Source organism: Barbatula barbatula (genome assembly GCF_947034865.1).
Source record: "Barbatula barbatula genome assembly, chromosome: 19".
Lineage (NCBI taxonomy): Eukaryota > Metazoa > Chordata > Actinopteri > Cypriniformes > Nemacheilidae > Barbatula > Barbatula barbatula.
The window spans coordinates 20760587-20781457 of NC_136782.1; the positions used below are offsets into that span (position 1 = coordinate 20760587).

At 36.6% G+C, this 20871-nt stretch overlaps 3 protein-coding genes across 11 annotated transcripts; 2 read left to right on the forward strand and 1 right to left on the reverse strand.

The window, feature by feature from the left end:
• Positions 1-182: 182 nt before the first annotated feature.
• On the reverse strand, positions 183-3250 carry hmgn1a (high mobility group nucleosome binding domain 1a). Its single transcript, XM_079481573.1, has 6 exons — positions 2929-3250; positions 1757-1783; positions 1629-1658; positions 1520-1549; positions 1304-1432; positions 183-1205 (listed from the first exon to the last, which is right to left on the reverse strand). Exons 1-6 carry the CDS (start codon positions 2944-2946, stop codon positions 1146-1148), a joined length of 294 nt encoding a protein of 97 aa, XP_079337699.1. The 5' UTR covers positions 2947-3250; the 3' UTR covers positions 183-1145.
• get1 (guided entry of tail-anchored proteins factor 1) lies at positions 3210-7514 on the forward strand. Its single transcript, XM_079481572.1, has 5 exons — positions 3210-3634; positions 4597-4762; positions 5826-5893; positions 6001-6115; positions 6201-7514. The coding sequence occupies exons 1-5, from the start codon at positions 3545-3547 to the stop codon at positions 6272-6274; spliced, it is 513 nt and encodes a 170-aa protein (XP_079337698.1). The 5' UTR covers positions 3210-3544; the 3' UTR covers positions 6275-7514.
• Positions 7515-7617: 103 nt separating this feature from the next.
• On the forward strand, positions 7618-20664 carry sh3bgr (SH3 domain binding glutamate-rich protein). Of its 9 annotated transcripts, XM_079481563.1 has the most exons (12): positions 7626-7834; positions 8623-8808; positions 10581-10661; positions 10969-11046; positions 12179-12316; positions 13123-13149; positions 13513-13533; positions 14504-14530; positions 15754-15780; positions 17604-17639; positions 18688-18746; positions 19794-20664. In XM_079481563.1, the coding sequence occupies exons 1-11, from the start codon at positions 7790-7792 to the stop codon at positions 18700-18702; spliced, it is 681 nt and encodes a 226-aa protein (XP_079337689.1). In that variant the 5' UTR covers positions 7626-7789; the 3' UTR covers positions 18703-18746; positions 19794-20664. The 9 variants fall into 9 exon arrangements, with proteins under 9 accessions (XP_079337693.1, XP_079337689.1, XP_079337690.1 ...); XM_079481567.1 differs by lacking the exon at positions 10969-11046 and having other exon boundaries at positions 7618-7834; XM_079481564.1 differs by lacking the exon at positions 15754-15780.
• Positions 20665-20871: the final 207 nt, after the last annotated feature.

Genomic DNA, 20871 nt, shown 5'->3' on the forward strand with positions numbered 1-20871 from the left:
GGAAATATCTCAAAAACAGAGCTAGGAGGGTCTCCAACACTCCCCAAACAGTATATAGAATGGATGGCTAGACAAACATGACCAAAATGTCTTTAAATCATGAAAATACAGTTAAGCATCTTTGCTTTTGGGCAATATTCAGCCCTCTTATGGAAGATCTCTTGATCATTTAAAATGAGACATTTTACACATTTGTTGTTTATTACCTTAACAAATAACAACCATTTTATTGGTATGTTATACCAATAATTACAGATACTACACAACAAGAGAAATCAAAACATGAAACTGTACATTTGTACTTCTAACCTAACAACTCTGTGATGTAGCTGCTGCTGGCATGTACATGTGAATGAAATTACAGTAATTTTCATACAACCTGCATGTTTAACACTGTGGCACACTTGTTTCCAAACACACTATTCCTTTTAATCCTCTTAAAGTACCATCACATACTGCATATAGAAAATATGAAAACCTTGTACACAGCAGCTATAAAACATTCTTGCAGTGCTCTTACCAAACAAAGTCAAACTACAGTAGTCAACATTTGAAGCTCAAAAAATCTAATCCAAATTCTCCCAAGACAAAAACAGGAATTGTTCTTGTTTTATAACAATTTTGGTGAACGTTTTTGATCCACTTCAAATGTTGACTACTGTATGTTGCAGTTCACATATCTGATGAGTGTCCCAGTACTAGTGAGCAGGTTTATCATTTACCAAAGATGTTGATTAAAAACAAACTGGACTAATATCGAGGTTTCAATCCATAAAATACAGCTTATTAACAACTCAAACAATCAAACGTTTCTTAAAAAACTCCCTTCCCATACAATACAGACTAGAAACATGTACCTCACATCGCCTATGGAATGTTAGTGTCTCAAAAAAACTCTTATAAAGACCTAAGAAATTACACTTTTTTTTTTAAAGAAAATGGCACATCCTGTACGACTTCAAAGCCAGAAAATTTTAACAGGGTGGAATAAGATGGATCCTTCTTTAAAGGCATTACTCATGGATCGTTTTTTATAAAATGAGTTATTAATAATTACTACAAAACCTGCTTAGAAAAGAGTCAATAAAAATATTCCTCTGTATTGTACAAGAAAAGAGTTTTGGGAGCTCTGGTGAAATACAATGTTATTTAGCAGCTTCCTCTTTCTTGTCCTGCTTTTCTTCCTCTCCATCAGTGTTTTCTTCCTTTAATGAAGAAATGTTTTATATTAATACATTTTAATAAACACTGCGACACATAATATCACTGTTTAGTACATACGATGAACAAATAAAATACTTACTTCCTCAGTCTCTCCGTTCTCTGCAGGGGTCTTCTCCTCAGATTTTGCTTCTGGCTTTGCATCTTCTTTCTTCTCCTGTGGTTTGGCCTTTACTACTTCCTTGGCTTTCTTGCCCTTTGCCGCTGCCTTCTGCAAAGTTTACCAATCCACACTATTTAAACACATGCCACAAAATTCTATGTACATTTTATATTACAATTTTGGTTGCTCATTGACCTTTGGCTTGGGCTCAGGCGTTTCGGGCTTCTGCAAAACAGGATTTTTTTGTCAGCGATCGAATGGTGAAAAGAAAGCGTACATGAGCTGATAGGAGAAATGTACTTACAGCTTGAAGTCTCTGAGACCTTCTTTTGGGCTGTTTGGAAGAATAAGAATGGACAGTAAGCATCACGGTTGCAAACTACATCAAGAAAAACGCAAAACAGTATAAAACGAATCATGCAAACCACTCACCCCGGCTGCTTCAGTGTCATTGTTTGCCTGTAAGAGAGGAAACAGAAGCTGTTAGTGTATCTGTAAATATATACGTGTGTTTGTGTTGGTCCCACCCTCTCCAAATGATGTGCAATTATGTAACGTAAAAAGGGGGAGGGGCTATGACCAACTACGGAGCTCTTCCTTCAATTTATTTAAATTTCCACATTACACAACCCCAAAACGTCTTTCCGTAAACGATATCGAAACAAAGTGTAAAAATACAGTATGGAAACGTACATAGATGCCGTAAATAAAGAGACAATTATTTAAATCGTGCAATTCATTACAGCATATACATTTATCCATGTTAACAAAAATCGCTGTCCCTGAATGCGTCGAAGTCGGGGGAGGTAAGCAGCAGCAGCGGCCCCGCCTTTGCCAACCACATTTAATCGCCCGATCGTCGCATTTTTTTTCACATCGTCGATGATAAAGCGGGTTACTTTGTGAAACGGCACGATCACGTGGCACATAAACGCGCAGAAATCGCGATGAAAGTAAGCGAGAACTTGAAGCCACTTCAAGTCCCCTTCAAAGGTCGTGTGGAAAAACAAGACACGCGTGCAATTAAAAATAGCCCTGCGTGAAAAAAGGCACAATGCATATACGTTACAATGACTCAAATGTGTCGAGTTCACAGGCAGCCATGACACCCAAGACCGTAATGCGTGCATCCTGCCCAAGAACCATATGGAGCCCGTACACAACGATCAACTCCGCGTACTTACATTATTATTAATTTGTCTAAAACTTCCGGAATGCGCTGCAAGAAGAACATTTACACGATTTTTTTTATTTATTGAGGATACACCCCTTTGTGCGACTATTACTTAAAAGGTGTGTGTGTATATAAATATATATATATATATACACACACCTTTTATCTAGATCGACACCAGAAATGTGTTTTGTGGCTTAGGTGGCCATGATGTCTTCACGTAATATATACGTTGTGTACACGGCAAAATACTTCACAGCTCTCCAAGTAAAAAGGCGCCAGAATCGCGCCACATACTTTCACGCAACAAATCACGTATGAACACATGTACCAAAGTATACAACAAACACAACACTTCACGTGCTATTAATGCGCGCTAATAATAAACAAAGCGTGGCAACAAATAGGAAATCCAATATATTCAACTTACTTTGCTTCTTTTCGGCATTGTTGTTTTAAGCTTGTATACTTACAGAACAACACGGGGAAATGAATATTGATAATCTACCACTGTAAATAAAGTGTAAAAGTGTAAGGAAAACACTTAAACCAGCATAAATGTCCTGGCGGAACAGAAACCCGACCGGATCTCTCCTTGTATATATTCTTTTCATTAAAGCGCTAACGTGATGGCCATTCCCGCCCCGCCCATTCTCGTCTCTGATTCGCTGAAACGTCCTAGCAACCGAATTTCAAACCAAAGCAAAAGACGTAAGTGGATGGGTTAAGATGTCAATCAATGATCGTTGTGTGCATTTTATTCGACACGAAACTACGTTTTATCTCCTTAAAACCACACGAATTCACGTTACTTCTCATAGTATTATATCTTTGTGCTTTTCTGACTATTTGAATGCGTTTAAATATAATAACACGGCCCTTAAACAAAATACGTGTCCAAACGATTAATTTATATGTAAACGCTACGTGATTCATTTAGGTGCTTGTAATTCCAAATATATATATATATTTTTAAACACTAAAGTGAGAAGACTCAAAGCCGCATTGTTGTAGTGTTGGGGCTGGATCCGGCTGACGAACAGAAAATGGCTACCGGGTTTAACTGGTTTCTCGTGTTGAGCGCTGTGTTTCTGTGCAACCTCGTGAAATCGCTCCTGCCGTCAATTTCTTCGTGTGTGAGTACTGAACCGTCTACTGTAAGAGATCCACACGTACGCAACGTGGGTTTTAAAGCGATAGGGCTCGATGCTATAATGGTTAGCATAGCTGCTAACGTTAGCTTCTGCGTGGACGTGGTGTGTGCTGCGGCGATCAAAATTATAAACCATTCACAAACTGTTTGTAGATCACAACGTCCACATCAACAAACAGTAACAAACAAACGTTGTTTGTGTTTTTATAATCTGGCGTCAAAACAAAATGCCTTCCTCTCACCAAAACAGTGTTGGTAGGGTACATGCGACGTTACTTGTATCATGGGGTTGAATGGTGTAATGGCATATTAGGCTACACACCCCGTTTTCAACTCCACAACACAGCACAGTGAATTCCAATAAGAAATCCACCACGATTTCACTACAGCAACCATAGATTAACTCTTGCATTTGTAGAAAAGCCCATATAATAGCAAATGTACCACGATAACCGTAGTTTAACAATGGTCTGTTTAGCACAGCAATGACAATAAAGATGGTAATCTGCCATGGCTATTACATTTTTACTGTAATAAAACCATGATGCCCTATGGTGATCGTACTCTGAGACTCCTTATACGTCTGTTATACGTATACAACTGGAGAAATAATATTTGAAAAGTATACATGTTGTCACATGACAATGCAATGACTCGTGTATATGCATCCTACATGCATTATACAGATTTGATGATAATGAAGTACACCTACAAGATGCAGGGCAAGTTTGGAAATGGGTGAAAGACAATGCATCAAACAATGCATTGTTGCTCTAAATTTTAATCAACAGTTGCACATTTTATGTTAAAAAACAAAACATTTATTAGGTCTTCACGTAAACTGAATGATTTTTAACACTGAATGCTTGCCAATACCTTTTTTTTAATCGAAATAAGCATGTAAACATTTCAAGTTACCCAAACATCTTGTGTTTGCTCTCGTAGCTGTCAAAGCTCTTTCAGAAAGATGCCGAACAGGAGACGGGGATGCGGATGGAGATCCAGAACATGCGGATGGAGCTTTCCACCGTCAATATGATGGATGAGTTTGCCAGATACGCTAGATTGGAGCGCAAGATCAACAAAATGACCGATCAGCTAAAGACTCTAGGTAATAAAAAGCATGATCTAGTTCTTATTTTGTGCATAACGCATTTATCCAAAGCGACTTATACAATTTGACTATGTGCAATCCCCTGAAATCGAACACGTCACCTTGGTGTTGCTAGCGCCATGATCTTACCGCTGAGCCACAGGAAAGCTATTGTGTCTACACAAACAACTGTCTAAAATGCCATGATGAGCTAAAACATGAGCATGTGATTTATACAGGAAGAAGTCCACAAAACAACATGTTGCATAATGTGTAGTTTATTTTACTTGGAGTTTGCTTTTTGACATAGTGTTTGCCGCTATTTGCACACCCCATTGGTTGTAAACAACAGTAAACGTTTTCTCTTAAAAGGAGTTCACCCAAAAATGACGAGCCACAGATATTAGTCTTCCATTACAAGTACAGCAGAAAAAGAAAGCTTGTAAAGATCTTCAACCACCAATTTGTTTAATTGATATGGAAAAAGGATACGTTTAACCTTATTTTACAATCAACAACCTTTATTTTTTATTTAACTTTATAATGATGTTGTATTTGTTAATGCATTGACTAACATGGATAAACACTGCATCTTCAGCAATAATTGATTTGACTTGTTTTTAATTTGTTTATAATTTATTGTTAGTTTATCAAGACATGTATTAATATTTACTAACATGTGTTTATTAACTTGCATCAGTAATGCAAAATGAGTAATTGTTTTCACATTAACTAACTTTTCATGGATTAATAAATGCTGAAAAACCATATCGCTCATTGTTAGTTCATGTAAGTTAAAGCATTTAACAATGTTAACAAATACAACCTTATTGTGAAGGGTTAGTGAGAAAGATTTTCAACAACTTAAAGGTGTAGTTCACCCCAAAATGGGAATTATTTTACTTTTTTAGCTGACCAGAAACAGAGATGCTATATTAAACTAATCAAAGCTAAACTTATGTCAACAAGAATGACATAATGGTAAATAAAATATAGATTATATCAACATCTGTTTTGAAGACCGATAACAGCTTTGTAGAGACCCACATTCTAAAAGATTGAATGTGTCTTTGATTTTTAGTCAAATCAAGAACTGCACAGCAGGCAAAAATGAAGTGGATTGTGAATATTGCATTTTACATTCTCCAGGTGAGATGCATCTGTTTCATTATGAATGATATTATATTTACAGATATGTGTCTCTTATCATCACCGAGATTAGAAAAAAATGTTGTTTTCTTCCTGTTTCTTTTTAGGCCGCGCTTATGATCTCACTCATATTGAAGTATTATGCAGACCCAGTTACAGTGGTGCCCAGTAAATGGATTTCTCCATTAGAGAAACTGGTAGCCTTTCCATCTGGAGTCACAGGTAACCCTTTGGACGGACAGTGGGATAAAGTATTCATTAAGAATGTTTGAATTACATTTCTGCACTTTTTGCTGCTTTATTTTAGGTGGTGTTGGAATCACATGCTGGCTCGTTGTCTGCAACAAGGTGGTTGCCATTGGTCTACATGCTGTCAGTTAAACCAAGTTACCTCAGTGTTGTCGCAACAGAATTGTGCAGCGACTGGATGTTTGGTACTTGCTAAAAGTTTGTATCAAGTTCCATGTGAAAAGCCATTGATTTTTTAACCACTGCACATTACAGGTCTGTAATACATTGCTTTTAAAAATACAAATGTTACAAACATGTTATTTCTTTTCTGGTTTAAATATTTTCTATTGTCATATATTTTGATTTCAACAAAATGTTATAATTTATTATAATTAATGGTACTCTTTATTTGGATTTGTTTGTCAAAGCCTGTACCACATATATTTATTCGACTGCGTTTGTCTTCATCCATGCATTAAAATGTGCAAATGAAAAGGTGTCCACATGAGGTTCACAATAGACCAAAAACTCATTGCACAGGGACATTTTATCAGTAAGTGTGGATCAAACCCTTGACCTTTGTGCTGCTAACAGAAAGCTCTACCATTTAAACTAAAGAAACACTTTCCATTTTCTGTAATAGACAAGCTTTAATTAGTTTAATATGTTTATCACGTGTTTCATGACTTAAAAAGTATGCCACTGTAAATTCCAAAAAAATTGAAATACAAGGTGCCCTTGCAGTTTGGCAGTACTCGTATCGCCTCATAAAAATGATCCATGAGATTACATTTAGCTCAAAAGTCATCACAAACACTAACTATGGATGACATTTTTGTGAAACTTGATGAAAAACATGTATAAACCAAGAAACACACAATACTTTCATGTTTAAACTTTGAAGTGTAGATATTAAAATAACAGTAACAAACCTTCAAAACACGTCTTTGGCATATGATGCTGTACATTATTAAGAAAATCTCTATGTTTGTTATTAAGGCAATGTTGTGACTTAAATTCACAGGACCCACTCCCAAAAGGGTGACACGTGTAACTGATAAGAACAGGGGTTTTCAATGGGGTCCAGAGACCCCTGTGGGCTTCCGAATTCTAGGGAAACAAGATAAAGCAATGTGAACAAATCAACTATAGTTGAATTTCGAAGTTGCTACAGTACAAAATACACACAATGTATAAGCCTATTTATGTTTGGAAACAATATGATGTTGTTATAATATCACATAACAATGATAAATGGATGGTATTTTTGATTATAACCATTAGTTTCTAAAACCAATATCTCAATTTTACCCACTAACACTTCTGTAATGGTTGTCATTGTGTTTGTTGTTCATTAGGGGCTGCTCTTATAATAAACAGCCTACATTCTAAAAAATTAAATATGTAAGCGATAATGTAGAATCCCCAGTCGGTAAATTACACCTTTCTTTTAAAAAATACCATTTGTGTCCATAACACTAACTTTAGCAGACAGACAGCTGAGATTGCCAATCACTCTTACAGCAGCGAAGCCGCGCGCACCAATGTCGCCGGATCATCAGGACAGAAATAGACACGGTGCGGATCCTCTAACGCCTTGTGCCTTCCAACCCGGGCTGGATCTCCGTCTTTTGCCCCATTATTTCACTTCGCAGTCTTTACACAATGGTCATTAAAGTCTTCCTGGCATCCTCCTCCGGATCGACAGCGGTAAGAACGGAAGCGACAAGTGTTTTTATTCAACATGCGTAAGGTGCCCTGTGCGTTTATACGCATTCAGGCGACATCCAGCACTAACTTACACACTCGTGTTTGCAGATTTCTCATTTAAAGTCGTTTGGTTTGAACGGTTTAAATAACTCTTGTCATAACTTGACCTGAGAAAAGTTGCAAACGCGAGGCTTCGGTTTCTTTAAATATCTCTGAGATCACATGCCAGTACGGCTACTGCCTCCGCAGTCTCGCGTTTACTTTCATTGGTCTTCTTCGGCGTTTTTTATTATTAAACAAATAGTTCATTTCAAGTATTTGTTATTTTTCTACGTGTATTCAAATAAACACGTTTTCCTTTGATTTTAGAGATAAAATAGTCGCATAAAACGTACGCTCTTGTGACGTTGTTTTGACGTCACTTTGACTAACGCTAAAGTAGCGATTAGCGTACCGTTTGATTTGAGGATTGGTCACTGTTACTTATTTTGCATATATGTCTGCCTTTTGAAAATTGTAAGTTAATATTGTTTGTTCAATACCTATTTTGTTTGTAAAATTGAATTAAATGGGAAAAAACAACTAGCACCATTATTTGGCATCTGTACCATGATTGTTAAACTTACTCCAGTAAACGACAACATTTACAAATGTACCTATTCTTAAACTACTTATATAAACAGATGCAACTTTAGATTTCAAAAATGTTTTAGTAAATGTAAATGAACTAAAGTTAATAATAAACGTGTTAGTTGACGAGTGTTAACCTTGTGTCATTAACAATGCAGATCAAAAAGAAACAGCAAGATGTTGTTGGGTTTCTCGAGGCGCTTAAAATCGATTACACGCAGTTTGACATCGCTTCAAATGAGGAGAATCGCCAGTGGATGAGGGAAAATGTGCCGGGAGAAAAGAAGCCCACCAGCGGGATTCCTCTTCCTCCGCAGATCTTCAACGAGCAGATATATTGCGGGGTAAGACCCCGGCATACATGTTCATTAAAATGTCCTCTACAAGGGTCTGCTAATACAAAATTAAGTTCCTCGGATGTGACGTATCTTTGTGCGCAAACCCCAGATGCGAGTTCGACTTCCGGTTCTATCGCCCCACAGACTTTGGGGTTTTGGTTGTCTCCTTATTGTGACTTAAAAACAGCGGTTGTGCAACTACTTCCTTTGGGGGTCATCCCGCATATAAAGCAGCTCACGCATAACGCAACATGGGCGACTGTTTTTATTCTGTTTTTGACTGTTATTATCTGTATATTGTTTTAATCAATAATAAAAAAACGCAACTGGCTAGGTTGGTTCGGTATAAATTCTGTATCAATAACAAAGTTAAAGAAGTGCATTTTAAAATTCTACACACAAATGTACCCCTTGCAATTTATTTCTATCTACAATGACGGATGTTGGTGATACATGTTATTTTTGTAATATGCAGGAGGAAAACTTTGCTCATTTATTTTATAACTGTCATGTAACTCTTAAATTTAATGTAAAGCTCCTTTTTATTTGCTCGTAAAAATATTGCGTATATTTGATCTCTTAACGGTGTTATATGTTTATATACTAATGAATGTAAAATGTTTTATGATGGGGTGAATTTCTATATTTTACATGACAAACATTATATTCAAAAGTTTGTAAAACCTGCAATTAACTGCGATTATTTTTTTAGTTAGACTTTGAGAACTTTAAAACATCTCTATTGCTTATAAACAACCAAATTAAAATGTATGCAGACGTTTTTTTCAACGTAATATCCCGCCTGTGTTTTACCATACAGTGTTTTTATGGATGCTCTTTTGTTTTTTTTGGTGTATTGAGAATAGGAAAGAGAAGAAATACTAGTTTTTTTCTTCTTCTTCCTTTTCCTCTTTGTATGATCTATTGTCTGATCTTTATAATATTGTTACTGTCAAAGATATCTATTAATAATTTTTTTTAATGAGAAAAATAGTGGGAAAAACGTAGATGCGGATTCATTCACGGAGTTATCACTTACCAGGGAACACATTTTAAATAAAGTTTGAAAGGGTTGATATTTCTCTTTGCTTTTGTTGATTTTTAAAACCCCAAAACAAACACACCCCTACCCCATCTTTCGCTTTCGTCAGCACCCGGCTCGAGTAACGGCCGTCCTGTGCACCTTACTGCTGATTGGCTACAAGGTTGTTTTGGTACTCGGCCCGACCTTGTCTAAACAAGCGAAATTCAGAAATCGGACACCCCGCCTTTAAGTGTAGTCTGTTTATAGCGTCGTGTTAGCTTTTTACTTCTGCCGATTGTATTTCCGCTTCAAAGGTAACTGTTTATTTGTAAAGATTATCCTGCTAGACAAAACGTGTAAACATTTGTTAATCACAGAGCTTTTCTTTGCGATAAGTCTATGGGGGAAATGCACAGGCTTTAGGTGGAGGGAACAAGCGCGGCGCTTACTTTCGAGTTAGCATACAAAAGTACGTCATCTCTGAGGTACTGGATCATGGGCCGGGACAAAAATGTTGATTTACGATTACGACATTTACTACAGCGAGCTAGGAATTGGGATAATGCTTAAATATTTTGGCTAAACTTTTTACATGCCACGTTTACATTTAAGTAAAATAAGTGTGCTTAATAATAAAGTTTTGAAATCCAGAATTTTTCCGCATCTCATATATAATAAAATGAGTTTAACTATGTGGTTTGTGTAACATTACTTGTATAAAATGATAATGCAAGCTTTCTGTCTTTCTTTGCAGGACTATGAGACATTCTTTAATGCGAAGGAAGACAATGCAGTCTATGAATTTTTGGGCCTGCAATCTCCACCAGGATCAAAGGTTGTAATTGTCTCTTTCGTTGTCTTTCTTTACTGTTCATTTACCTAAAACCAGTATCACTGTTAGTTATTCTACTTATAATGTAGTAGGCGGAGAGGAATCTTCTGGAGTAAGAACACTACCAGAGCACCGTTTCTATGTTACATGCATAAATGTCGGTGGAGTTTCTTGTGAAAGAGTGTTCGCTGTAGATAATGGCACATTTCATCACTTGCAGCTTTCCTTTTGTTGTACTTCTTTCCCCCAGTTCCTGACAGCAATGACATTGATTGTACATTGTTTTAATAAAATAATTCTCTTGACACAGGAGGCAAAACAAGCGGAAAATTCACAAAAACTTCATAATGGATCTGGCACAGAGGAACACCCACACGATGACACAACAGTAATGTCCCACTGAACCTTTTTTACTTGTTTTCTCTCTCATCTTTTTAATCGTTATTTGCTTTTAGTTCATTTCCAGACATGTGCCAGCATTTGTTTCTCATCCACATTGTGATTCATTTAGGTTTTTGTACCATCAATTTCTCTGTTTGGAATAGCGTACTAATACTATTTATGCAGTAGCGTACTTTGCACTCACTAAGTATGTAAACTCTGCGTCAAATTCTTAGTCCAGGACTTACTACACTTTATTATTATCCTCTTTTTCGTTTTATAATTTTTTATATTTTTGGGGATTTAAATTCACATGATAAATGAGAAATTGATTTTCAAGCATGCTTTTCATAAGTTGAAATATAATATAATATAGTTCTCTATTATAATAATATAGAATATAAAATGTATACTGAGGGGTATAGTGGCCAGTTAGTGTGGGGGAGATTTTGATGAAAGTGAGGCAACATGTACTCACTGGAAATTTGCAATAACAATTTGCATTTTGTTTTATATCATTTAAAAATGTTTGTTGTCATAAACGTAAAGGGAACATATATATATTTCTGATGTTTTTTAATTGATCAATTTGGACGATGTAAATTGTAGAAAAAAAGCCCCACCCCTAAGCACAACTATCCCTTGATAGTGCGAAAACATAATTTGTAAGAAAACTTACAAATTACATCGCACACATTAATAAGAATCACCACAAAATTCTCTAAAATGTCAAATAGCTACAAATTGTCATGAGATTGTGTTGGAACTAATGGCTAATCTGTGTCTGAAACCAAGATTACTAAATTAACCAAAATAAAAAACTTATTTACAACGGATCAGCCACGGCTGTGATTACATTTTTCTTGCAGCCCATGAAGATCCTGAAATATGTGAAAATTATTGTTTTCCATTGTAGTTTGGCAACACACCCATCTAATATAACCAAACCATGTTTTCTCCTCCTGAGTGTGTTTTCTTTCTCAAGTTCCATTGTGAAATCCCCGATCATTAAATCATGTCTGTTCTCATCCTGAGGAACCTGATTACCCAGGATGCCGTTGGAACACATGATGCCTCACTGTTGACCCATCATAGTTTTAATTTTGATTCCCCTTGGGGTGCGTTGTATCTTCTTCTAGAGAAAGGAAATTCAAGAAGCTGAGCAGAACGGTGACGCACACCCAGCAGAGCTGGAGGAAGATGCTCCGGCCGAGACGGATGCTCAAGAAGAGAAAGAGGAAGAAGATGAACAAGAGGATGAAGAAGAAGACGAGAGTGTAATTTACCACCACACCATCTTTTCATCCTTTGCTCATCTCTATACATTGTGTGTCTTCCCAAACCTGCTCTTTCCTCTTCCGTATATCCTCTTTTCCTCCACCCATTAATCTCATCCTCTGTTATTAAGGTTTGGTTTCAGGTTGCAGGATCTCTGAATTTAACCTATTCTAATCTAATCTTCTGCTTTTCACGCCCTCCATTCCTGGAGTTTCATCACTGCCGTTGTTGCTTCTTTTCTCATTCCTGGTGTGATTGTGACTATAGGAAATTTTAACAAGCAGCCTTACGGATTAGTTTCAATTGTTGTTGTTGTTTTTTGGTATTGCTTGTTTGAAAGAAACTTTCGGGAGTAAATGTTTTTTAGGGCTCTTACGTCTCTTAGGCCCTGTGCACACGAACACGGGTATTTTCAAGACCGCAGATTTTTCACTGACCGTTATCACTGAAACCAAACGTAAATAAAAAAAACTCCGGCCAGGGTGAAGATTTTTTGAAACTCTTGTTTCAGTGTTTTCGTGTAGACGGTGAAACTGGAGATTTGGCGTATGATGTTGGAATGCGTGCCGCTATCTCCTTTGTTTGACGTCAGATTCCAGTCTTCTGATTGGCCAATACAGCTTTATGGTTATACCGCCACCTTTTGGTTTGGCATGAATTGGACGGCGCTTTTTGCGTTTTCGTGTGTATGCAGGTGTTTCTTTTTTTAAACAAGGAAGGAAAACTTTGTGTATAAAAATACCTGTGTATGTGTTAGTCAGTTAGTTTGTGTACTGATTTTAATATCTAACTTTCTTTTTGTTAGAGAAAAGTAGCTGAGGAGGAAAACCAGGTGAGTAAAATGTTATCATTTGTCTGCTAGCAATTTATATACAGTATAATGTATATGTACTGCTTTTACACTTTATTATGTGAAAAAGTGACACATGTTTTATTGCAGTTTGTATAATTTCAGATTTGTAGATGTCTGGTTTTACGATACACTCATTTTATTTCATCTGAAACAGCTCATATAAAACAAAATAAATGTTTACAATGTGACCTAACAAAAAGGATGATTTGTTTAGATAAAAATCAATCCATGAGACATAAATTGTCTTTATATGATGAAAACCCCATTTAAGATTTTTCAAACTGCATTTGCTTTTATGGTTTACGTTTCTATTCTGAATTCATCTTTTTTTGTGTCTTACAGGATGAAGGAGATGAAGACAAGGTAAGGCTTACATCTATGTTTTTTAGTCCTCAGAGGCATCTGCACCTTTGTTTTTATGCATTAAACACATGTTAGAGATACGCAATGATAGCTGTGAATGTATGGTATCTGATATTTATTGGACTGCATCATGATGGCATGTGACAACAGGATGTGAAGGTGTTGCTTTTGCCCAAAGATCATGAACAGAGAAACACATGGCAGTATAAGTCTCATTCATGGAAAACTAGCAAATGAAACAATGAAGTTTACTTCTATACCAATAAAAAGTCACACACATAGAAGTTTTCCAATAATCTTATAATAAAACCATCATTAAGCATAACAGAATTTAATTGTTGGAAAAGTGTGGGGCCTTTGTTTGATGCTTTTTAACTATTGTCAAAAACGATAATGTATCCCTGTTCGTAGGGCTGCACTATAAATCATGTTTTAATCGTGATAACGATAAATGTTTCCCACAATTAACTGAACATAATCGTTGTGTTAATGATTTAAAAGAACACACGAAACTCCCCATAAGGTCAGAAAATGATGGCAAAGTTTTCAATTGCCACGTTACATGAAATAAAACAGCACAATATGTTTTTTACTGCATTTGTACTATTTGCAAAACCCACAGAGCAACATGACGGATGAGCAATTGTAATGATTTATAAAAAAGACTAGAAATAAAAAATGGAGTAGCAAGGTATCATTCCTAAGGTCACAAATTCTTATGGTGGAGTTTTTAGATGATAGATCGCGTGCTTTGAAATATGGTGCTGAAGAAGGTCGATGGCGGCAGATTATTACATATTCATTAACCGTAAATTATAGGCCTCGTAAACATGCTGAAGTGAAATTAAAAGTATCGTGATTAAAGTGTTGAGCAAAATAATCGTGATTATCATTTTACCTGTTCAGCCCATCATCAAATTTATAGGAGAAAATCTTACTTGCGGCTAATAGTTACTGCTTACTATTTCAGGGAGAGGACAACCATCTGGTCTCAGAGGTGAATCTTAATTTATATTTGGTTTGTTCTGGATCTGTCTCCTCTTCTATTTTTCCTCTTTTTTAATCTTTCTTCTCCTTCACGGATAACTCACTACACTTCTTCTGGCCTTGAGAAACATTTTCCTTCAGAAGGCGAATCACTGGAAACATGTGTTTTGCTTGTCGTCTTTTCCCCTTTCTTTATAGGTGACATGGATGCATTTTATATTGTTGTTGCTGTGTTGGTTTATCTCATCCCAGTGATAAAAATACTTGTCTTGTTCCTGATTCATTTATCTTGACAACTTAGTAAGCCATTCGTAGAATGACTTCGTGAAACACTTTGTGAACACTGTGGCACTTTCAAAAAAGTGTTGTTTGAGCAAACATACATTTATATACATGTCGGCGGGGGCACCTGTTTGTGTGACCAAAGACCAACCTGTTGTTTTTTCCTATAATACAGAGGCCCACAAAAATGTATGTAATCTTTAGAAAACCAGACTGAAAAATAATAAAAACGCATGGCCCTTTTTTGTCAAAGAATGATTGAACAAAACAAAAAATGATCTCATGATTTACTCCCCCTAATGCCATCCCATACGTTTTTGACTTGGGCTTTTCAATTGAACACAAACAACTATAACAACAACAGGATATGACGCTAGATACTTTTAATACATTATAAATTTCATCAAACTTTCATGATGATACAATGTAAAAACTCGTAACAACATCAAACAATGTAACAAAATCGAATCTAGTAAAACTTTTTGTCATTTAAATGCGACAAACACAGATGATATATGAATGTATTGTATTTATAATAAAACGTATGCTCATGTTTAAAATATGAGTGACAAACCGATTGGATTCGAATTTAGCATCCTTACACCTTTTAATGTTTTTTTTTCTTTGTCCACCATTTTTTCCAGTCAGAGGAAGGTCTGAAGTCACTCGGTAGTGTAATTCCTGTTTGTGTGGATTTGTGTTCATCAGCAAAGGCCGGTTGTTGTGGACCAAATATATATTTATAACTCCAGATCTGCTCTCCCTTATCTCTCGTTTCTCGACCTCCATTCTTTCATGCTAACCTCCTTTCCTCCACCACTTCTCTCCATAGTCCTGTAGCCGCCTCCTGCCTGTATCTCTTCCTTCAATTGCATGCGTCATGTTGCTCTTTCCACCTTTAGCTTCACCTGCGCTCTATTCCTCTGACATACAGTCTGTTCTCTCCTCTAGGACGAAGAAGAACTCCAAAAGCTTGAGGTAGATCGATATGTTTTTTTTTCTTTAGATTCAGTTTGTCGTTTTAGTGGGAATGTCTCTGGATTATTTTCTTCAAATTGCTCTTGATATCTGCTGGAATGGCTCTTCCGTCATGAACCAGATCTTACAAGTGCTTTACCAGGAACTTTCAACCCGTTCTCATCAACCTGCGTATAAATAACACGACTTTACACTTTCCGATTGCATACAATGCATGAGTCATTAACGTCTGTGTAGAGCTAATGCGTGCAACTGAAACAATTTTAGAAATGCGTATTATTCGTACTTTAATCGATATTTTGGATTACCTAACCCTACCCAACAAGTAAGGGATAATGTACAGGTTGTGTGAGGGTCTTGTATCACACTGAAGGGTCTTATTTTCCGAGAATCGCCGGCTGCTTGTACATTATCCCGCTTATTACACATAAGAAAAAACTGGACATTAAATATTTGAGTTGCTCATTTGTACTGAATGCTGACCTTCCGCGAGGAAAAGCCGTTTACGTTTGGTTTTAAGGTAAGAAACGACGTTCAAATGCCACGAACAGGCAATTTGGTTTAATCATTTGTAAATATAATGTCATTTATGTCTATTCATAACGTAATATCATGTAATGATGCGACCAGTCACAAGACACACACGAGCCATTGTGGTTTCAATGCCGTATCGGGTTTTATGGCGGACGAAGAAGGGGATTGTTCTTCGGCCTCGGAACGCTTGGAATAATTGCACTTTTGGAATAAATAGCATCTGTAGTCGTACCTGACTGTAATGTGTTGTGTTTGTATTGTATTATATACAAACAGTTAGGTTTAGCGGCCTGGTTTCATGCTCAAATGCTTCTGCATTGTGCGAACTAAGTAAACGTACCCAAAATACGCCGTTAAATTAACAATCACATGTCATAATGGCAAAGTGACACCAGAATATATCATTTTGTCGCGTCATTGGATGCATCTGCGCTCCACAGACGTTAATGGGAAGGATGTGCGTGTATCGCATGCACTCAAAATTGGACTTCGACGAATGCATTATATGCAAACGGAAAGTGTGAAGTTGTGCAATTTATGCGCAAATTGATGAGATCTGGTTGTATGTATCCAAGTACATAAATCAAATTGAACAGAACCAAATCCTTAGAATAGAAATAGAATTCTAAAATAAAATCCATGTTGTTGTAAAGCAATGCTGCTTCAGATCAGCGTATTTGCAGCAACACCAAAATTACAACCGAACTACGGGACGCGTGAAGGGACAAACCGCCCGTACTTTTTAAAAACCGTGACCGCGTTTAGATGCATTTCATGTCTGAAGTAATTACAAGATTTATAATAGTTAATTATTGCTCTGCAAATCATCCCCGAAAAACACCACCAAACCCAGTCGGGTCACCATGATTTCGGAACAGGGAGGGCGAAGACCAACAAAAACCAATGAGATTTGACGTTATCGTAATCTCGCCATATTTTAGTTTACCATTAGGGGAAATAATGAGAAATTATGAATATTCATAAACGGGGAACATTTATTGCTTGATTGGAGTAAAATCTGTCTCTACGTGATCTTCACCCTTTCCGAACCTTCTGCTTTGCTCTTCATGTCCCTCTCTGTTTCTCTTCCTTTTTACCCATTCAGTCATTTCATACCTCATTTATTTTACAGGAGCAGAATTCCTGGAAGCAGTTTCATTTGGCTTTGATATTTAGCGTGTTTATTATGCCGTAAAGTTTTACCCTCAGTAGCTGTATTTGTGACTCGCATACCTCGGCTGTTTTTGACACATGTTTTTCTGTTTTAATGGTAAACCCCTTCATCACAGGAGGAGGAGGAGGAGGAGGAGGAACAGGGCTCGGAGGTACCCTTGCACATGTGCAGTTGTGATCATTGCATGCCACTCATGCAGCATCACTTGTATTTAAAATCCATGTTGCATTGGAATAGATCGTCCTTTTATATTTATCTTAGTTGCTTGGATTGATTCCTTCTGTTACAGTATTAAACAAGCTGCAAGGAATATCGCATGTTAATGTCTCTCTGAAATAAGTGTCCTGATAAATCACATTGATGTTTCTGATGTTGTTACTGTCAGAATAACTAGGAGTTTAGGGGAGCTGCTCTTGCCTTTTTTATGCCTTTAAAATAATCCGGCTTTAGGCTTCTGATGACTAGACGTCTTACTGGTGTGTTTATTTATTTTACTAAAACAATTGAATAAATCGTAATATCATTCGAGGTCAAGTGAGAAGAATCCACTGCAAGGATCTTTTGTGAGTTTTCTATAAAACAAGCATGGTTGTGTGTTTATGGAGAAGACCGTCAGCATGAATTCTATGTTGCCTGAATCGAGATTAACGGGATTCAGAACAAGGGGCGGGACTAAAGGACGTGACACCGGAGAGAGAGCATGGCTTCTCAAACCAAAACAATGCTCTTTCTCCACACAAAACACATGGGCTGACATGATCCTGCCACAAGACTCGAAAAAAACAAGACAAGGAGAGGCAGGATCATGACATTTGCAGTGTTGCTGTGCTAATACCAACCTCTTCTTGCTTATTTTTAATCACAGAAGTCAATGTGGCGTGTTTTATTTTGGTTAAAGTAAATGTGAAAAATGAATAACTGTACTAATAGGAAAGTAGTCAAATCTGCTGCAAAGTTTAACGGTGTACGTGCCACTTAAATAAACCGTGAAATACAAAGATGTCACACTAACTACAGTCGTTTAAACACTACATTTGGAGTAAAAACAGCAAAGCTTATGATATGTGCGAGAATATTAGAGAGATGGATAAATATTCAGTTGCACTAAAAGTGATACTTCGCTTGACACAGGAAAGGATTTACTGCACATGTGCGAGCACAGATGTTATTTTAATCTGTGTGGTTGTTTTTATCTACAGGAGGCTGAAGACTAGTATTCTGAAGCTGAGGAGTTGTGGAGCTGGATCTTCCTGCAGAGGTAATGCACCTTCCTCTTTGTTCTCTCCGCCACTTGGTGGTGTTGTAGGATTACATCCCTCAAGTAAAGAGCAGTGTCTAGTGTTCATATTGGTAATATTATAGGTTATTTCCAACCTTGTTTTTCATGGGACACAAATTTGGAAAGGCAGTTGAAACTATAATAAACTTTAAGCAGTGATAATAGTCTTTAGCAAAAAATAAACCTGTGTTTTTGCTGTGCTTACATCATCTGAAGACATCTGGGGTTACATTTCTTTTCTTTTTTTTAAGTTGTTACAAAACTTATACTTACAATTTAATTCATTTCAATTTAGAAAAATACTTCATATTTTGTGGTTCAATAGCCTACAAGCCTACAGTTAGTATGATAGCCCGATAAGACAAAAGTTAAAACTTAAAGAATAGCATTTGGATAAAGATTTTTTTGTATTTATTTATTAAGTATTTATTTTCATTTATTCATTTTTTTTAACTTAAAGCTTCAATGCGTAACTTATTTTGATTATGTGAGTATAAAAGCTGTTTCAGGACTGTCTGCTTTCAACTCTTGAAGCTTGAATTTTATTTATGTTGCTGATGGGTTAGATTTCAGTATGAAATGTCAGTAGTGATATGATATTAATTTATACTTATATATATATATATATATATATACTCTTGTGTTATGTGTAACCTGCAAGTTTCAACTGTCAAAAAACCGTTGGTTCAATTTCAGTTTACTCTTTGAGTTAACTTATAAAGTTGAGTTAAGGCAATCCAACGAGAAATTCATTGAATTAAGCAATATTTTTAATTTGAACTGAAAATGTGAATGCAACCATTTTTAAATTGAACCAACAAAAACAGTTGCAGTGTAGAGAGGGGAAAATTACGAATTGCAGCTTTAGCAATTGATGAAAGCTTGAGATGTGGGTGATTTTTAATAATTTTAGTTGGCAATTCGTAGAAAGATGCGGTAACCACACGGACACCGAGAAGACCAAGATTCATGCATTTTTCAACACATACCCCCTTGTATACACTTACCCTGTTCTTTGTATTTCAGCGTGAAGTACAGTAACATGCCACCTGCCATGGAGCTGTCTGCCAAAATCTCCCACAAACACCTGCATCAGAGCATTGCTCAGGCCAAACGTGACACCAATGCACTGGAGGAAATGCACTCAGGACACACTAGCCGCCAACCGTAGAAAACGCCACCTCATCCCACAGCGATGAGGTTCCCGAATGCCTTTTGCTTTTGTTGTTCACACACACACACACACACACACACACACACACACACACACACACCCAGTGTCGCTTGTTTCTCAGTAGCATTGCATTTCAAATGAATGGGAATGTATTTTTTTATTATTGTACGTATAGATAGTAGTTTATGCTGCGTCTGTTAAATTTACACGTCGAGACCGTTCTTAAGAGTCCCAAATTGGTCTCGGATATGCCAAACCCATACTCGCAAATACTGTACTTCTGTGAGTTTCTAATATTGTTAGGTACACTTCCATTCAAAATGTTGATTATAGATTTGGCTCGAAATAGAAATTTGCAGTAAATTGTGCATTTGTATGAATGTCTTTACCAAACAAAAACTGTAATTCTTATAATTATAAAATAAATCAATTGAAATGGATAGTGGAGACGACAAGACGTAAGAAAGCGTCCGAGCCTTTGACTGGTAGTGTACTGTGCATGTTTTTATTGGGCGAAATGACACCATGACTGCTTAATGATTGACCTCACCATAGTCAAATGAACGTTTAAATTCGACCATAACAATGTAAAAGTCCCAACCGCACCCTTGTTTACAGTCTATTATGACTGATTTAGTTGCTTTCTCTGTATGTAGACCGAGCTGAATGAGTGGAAATTCGCCATTAAAAGTCGTAAAGGCCCTGTCTGGTCTATTCTGTTCTATTCTTGACATGTTGTGTGTATTTATGGGATAGCATTCAGCAGGGTTGGTAATTCAATAAACAGGATGTGACCTTAAAGGAAATCCCTATAGAGTTAAGTGAAAGACAATGACTAAAGCTCACATTACTAGAAATGCTTTTTTAAGGTTTACAATAAACTCAATTTAGATTGTCAATAACATACAGGCCTCCATTAGTATGCACTGA

Excerpts from the sequence above, each read along its gene's own strand:
- get1 (XM_079481572.1), top strand. The coding sequence starts at position 3,545 with ATGGCTACCGGGTTTAACTGGTTTCTCGTGTTGAGCGCTGTGTTTCTG. Across the intron at positions 3,635-4,596 it reads TGCCGTCAATTTCTTCGTGT|CTGTCAAAGCTCTTTCAGAA; the intron begins GTGAGTACTGAA and ends TTGCTCTCGTAG. Across the intron at positions 4,763-5,825 it reads CGATCAGCTAAAGACTCTAG|TCAAATCAAGAACTGCACAG; the intron begins GTAATAAAAAGC and ends TTTGATTTTTAG.
- hmgn1a (XM_079481573.1), bottom strand. Across the intron at positions 1,659-1,756 it reads ATGACACTGAAGCAGCCGGG|CCCAAAAGAAGGTCTCAGAG; the intron begins GTGAGTGGTTTG and ends TCTTCCAAACAG. Across the intron at positions 1,550-1,628 it reads GGTCTCAGAGACTTCAAGCT|AAGCCCGAAACGCCTGAGCC; the intron begins GTAAGTACATTT and ends CCTGTTTTGCAG.
- sh3bgr (XM_079481563.1), top strand. The coding sequence starts at position 7,790 with ATGGTCATTAAAGTCTTCCTGGCATCCTCCTCCGGATCGACAGCG. Across the intron at positions 13,150-13,512 it reads TAGCTGAGGAGGAAAACCAG|GATGAAGGAGATGAAGACAA; the intron begins GTGAGTAAAATG and ends TGTGTCTTACAG. Across the intron at positions 14,531-15,753 it reads ACAACCATCTGGTCTCAGAG|GACGAAGAAGAACTCCAAAA; the intron begins GTGAATCTTAAT and ends TCTCTCCTCTAG.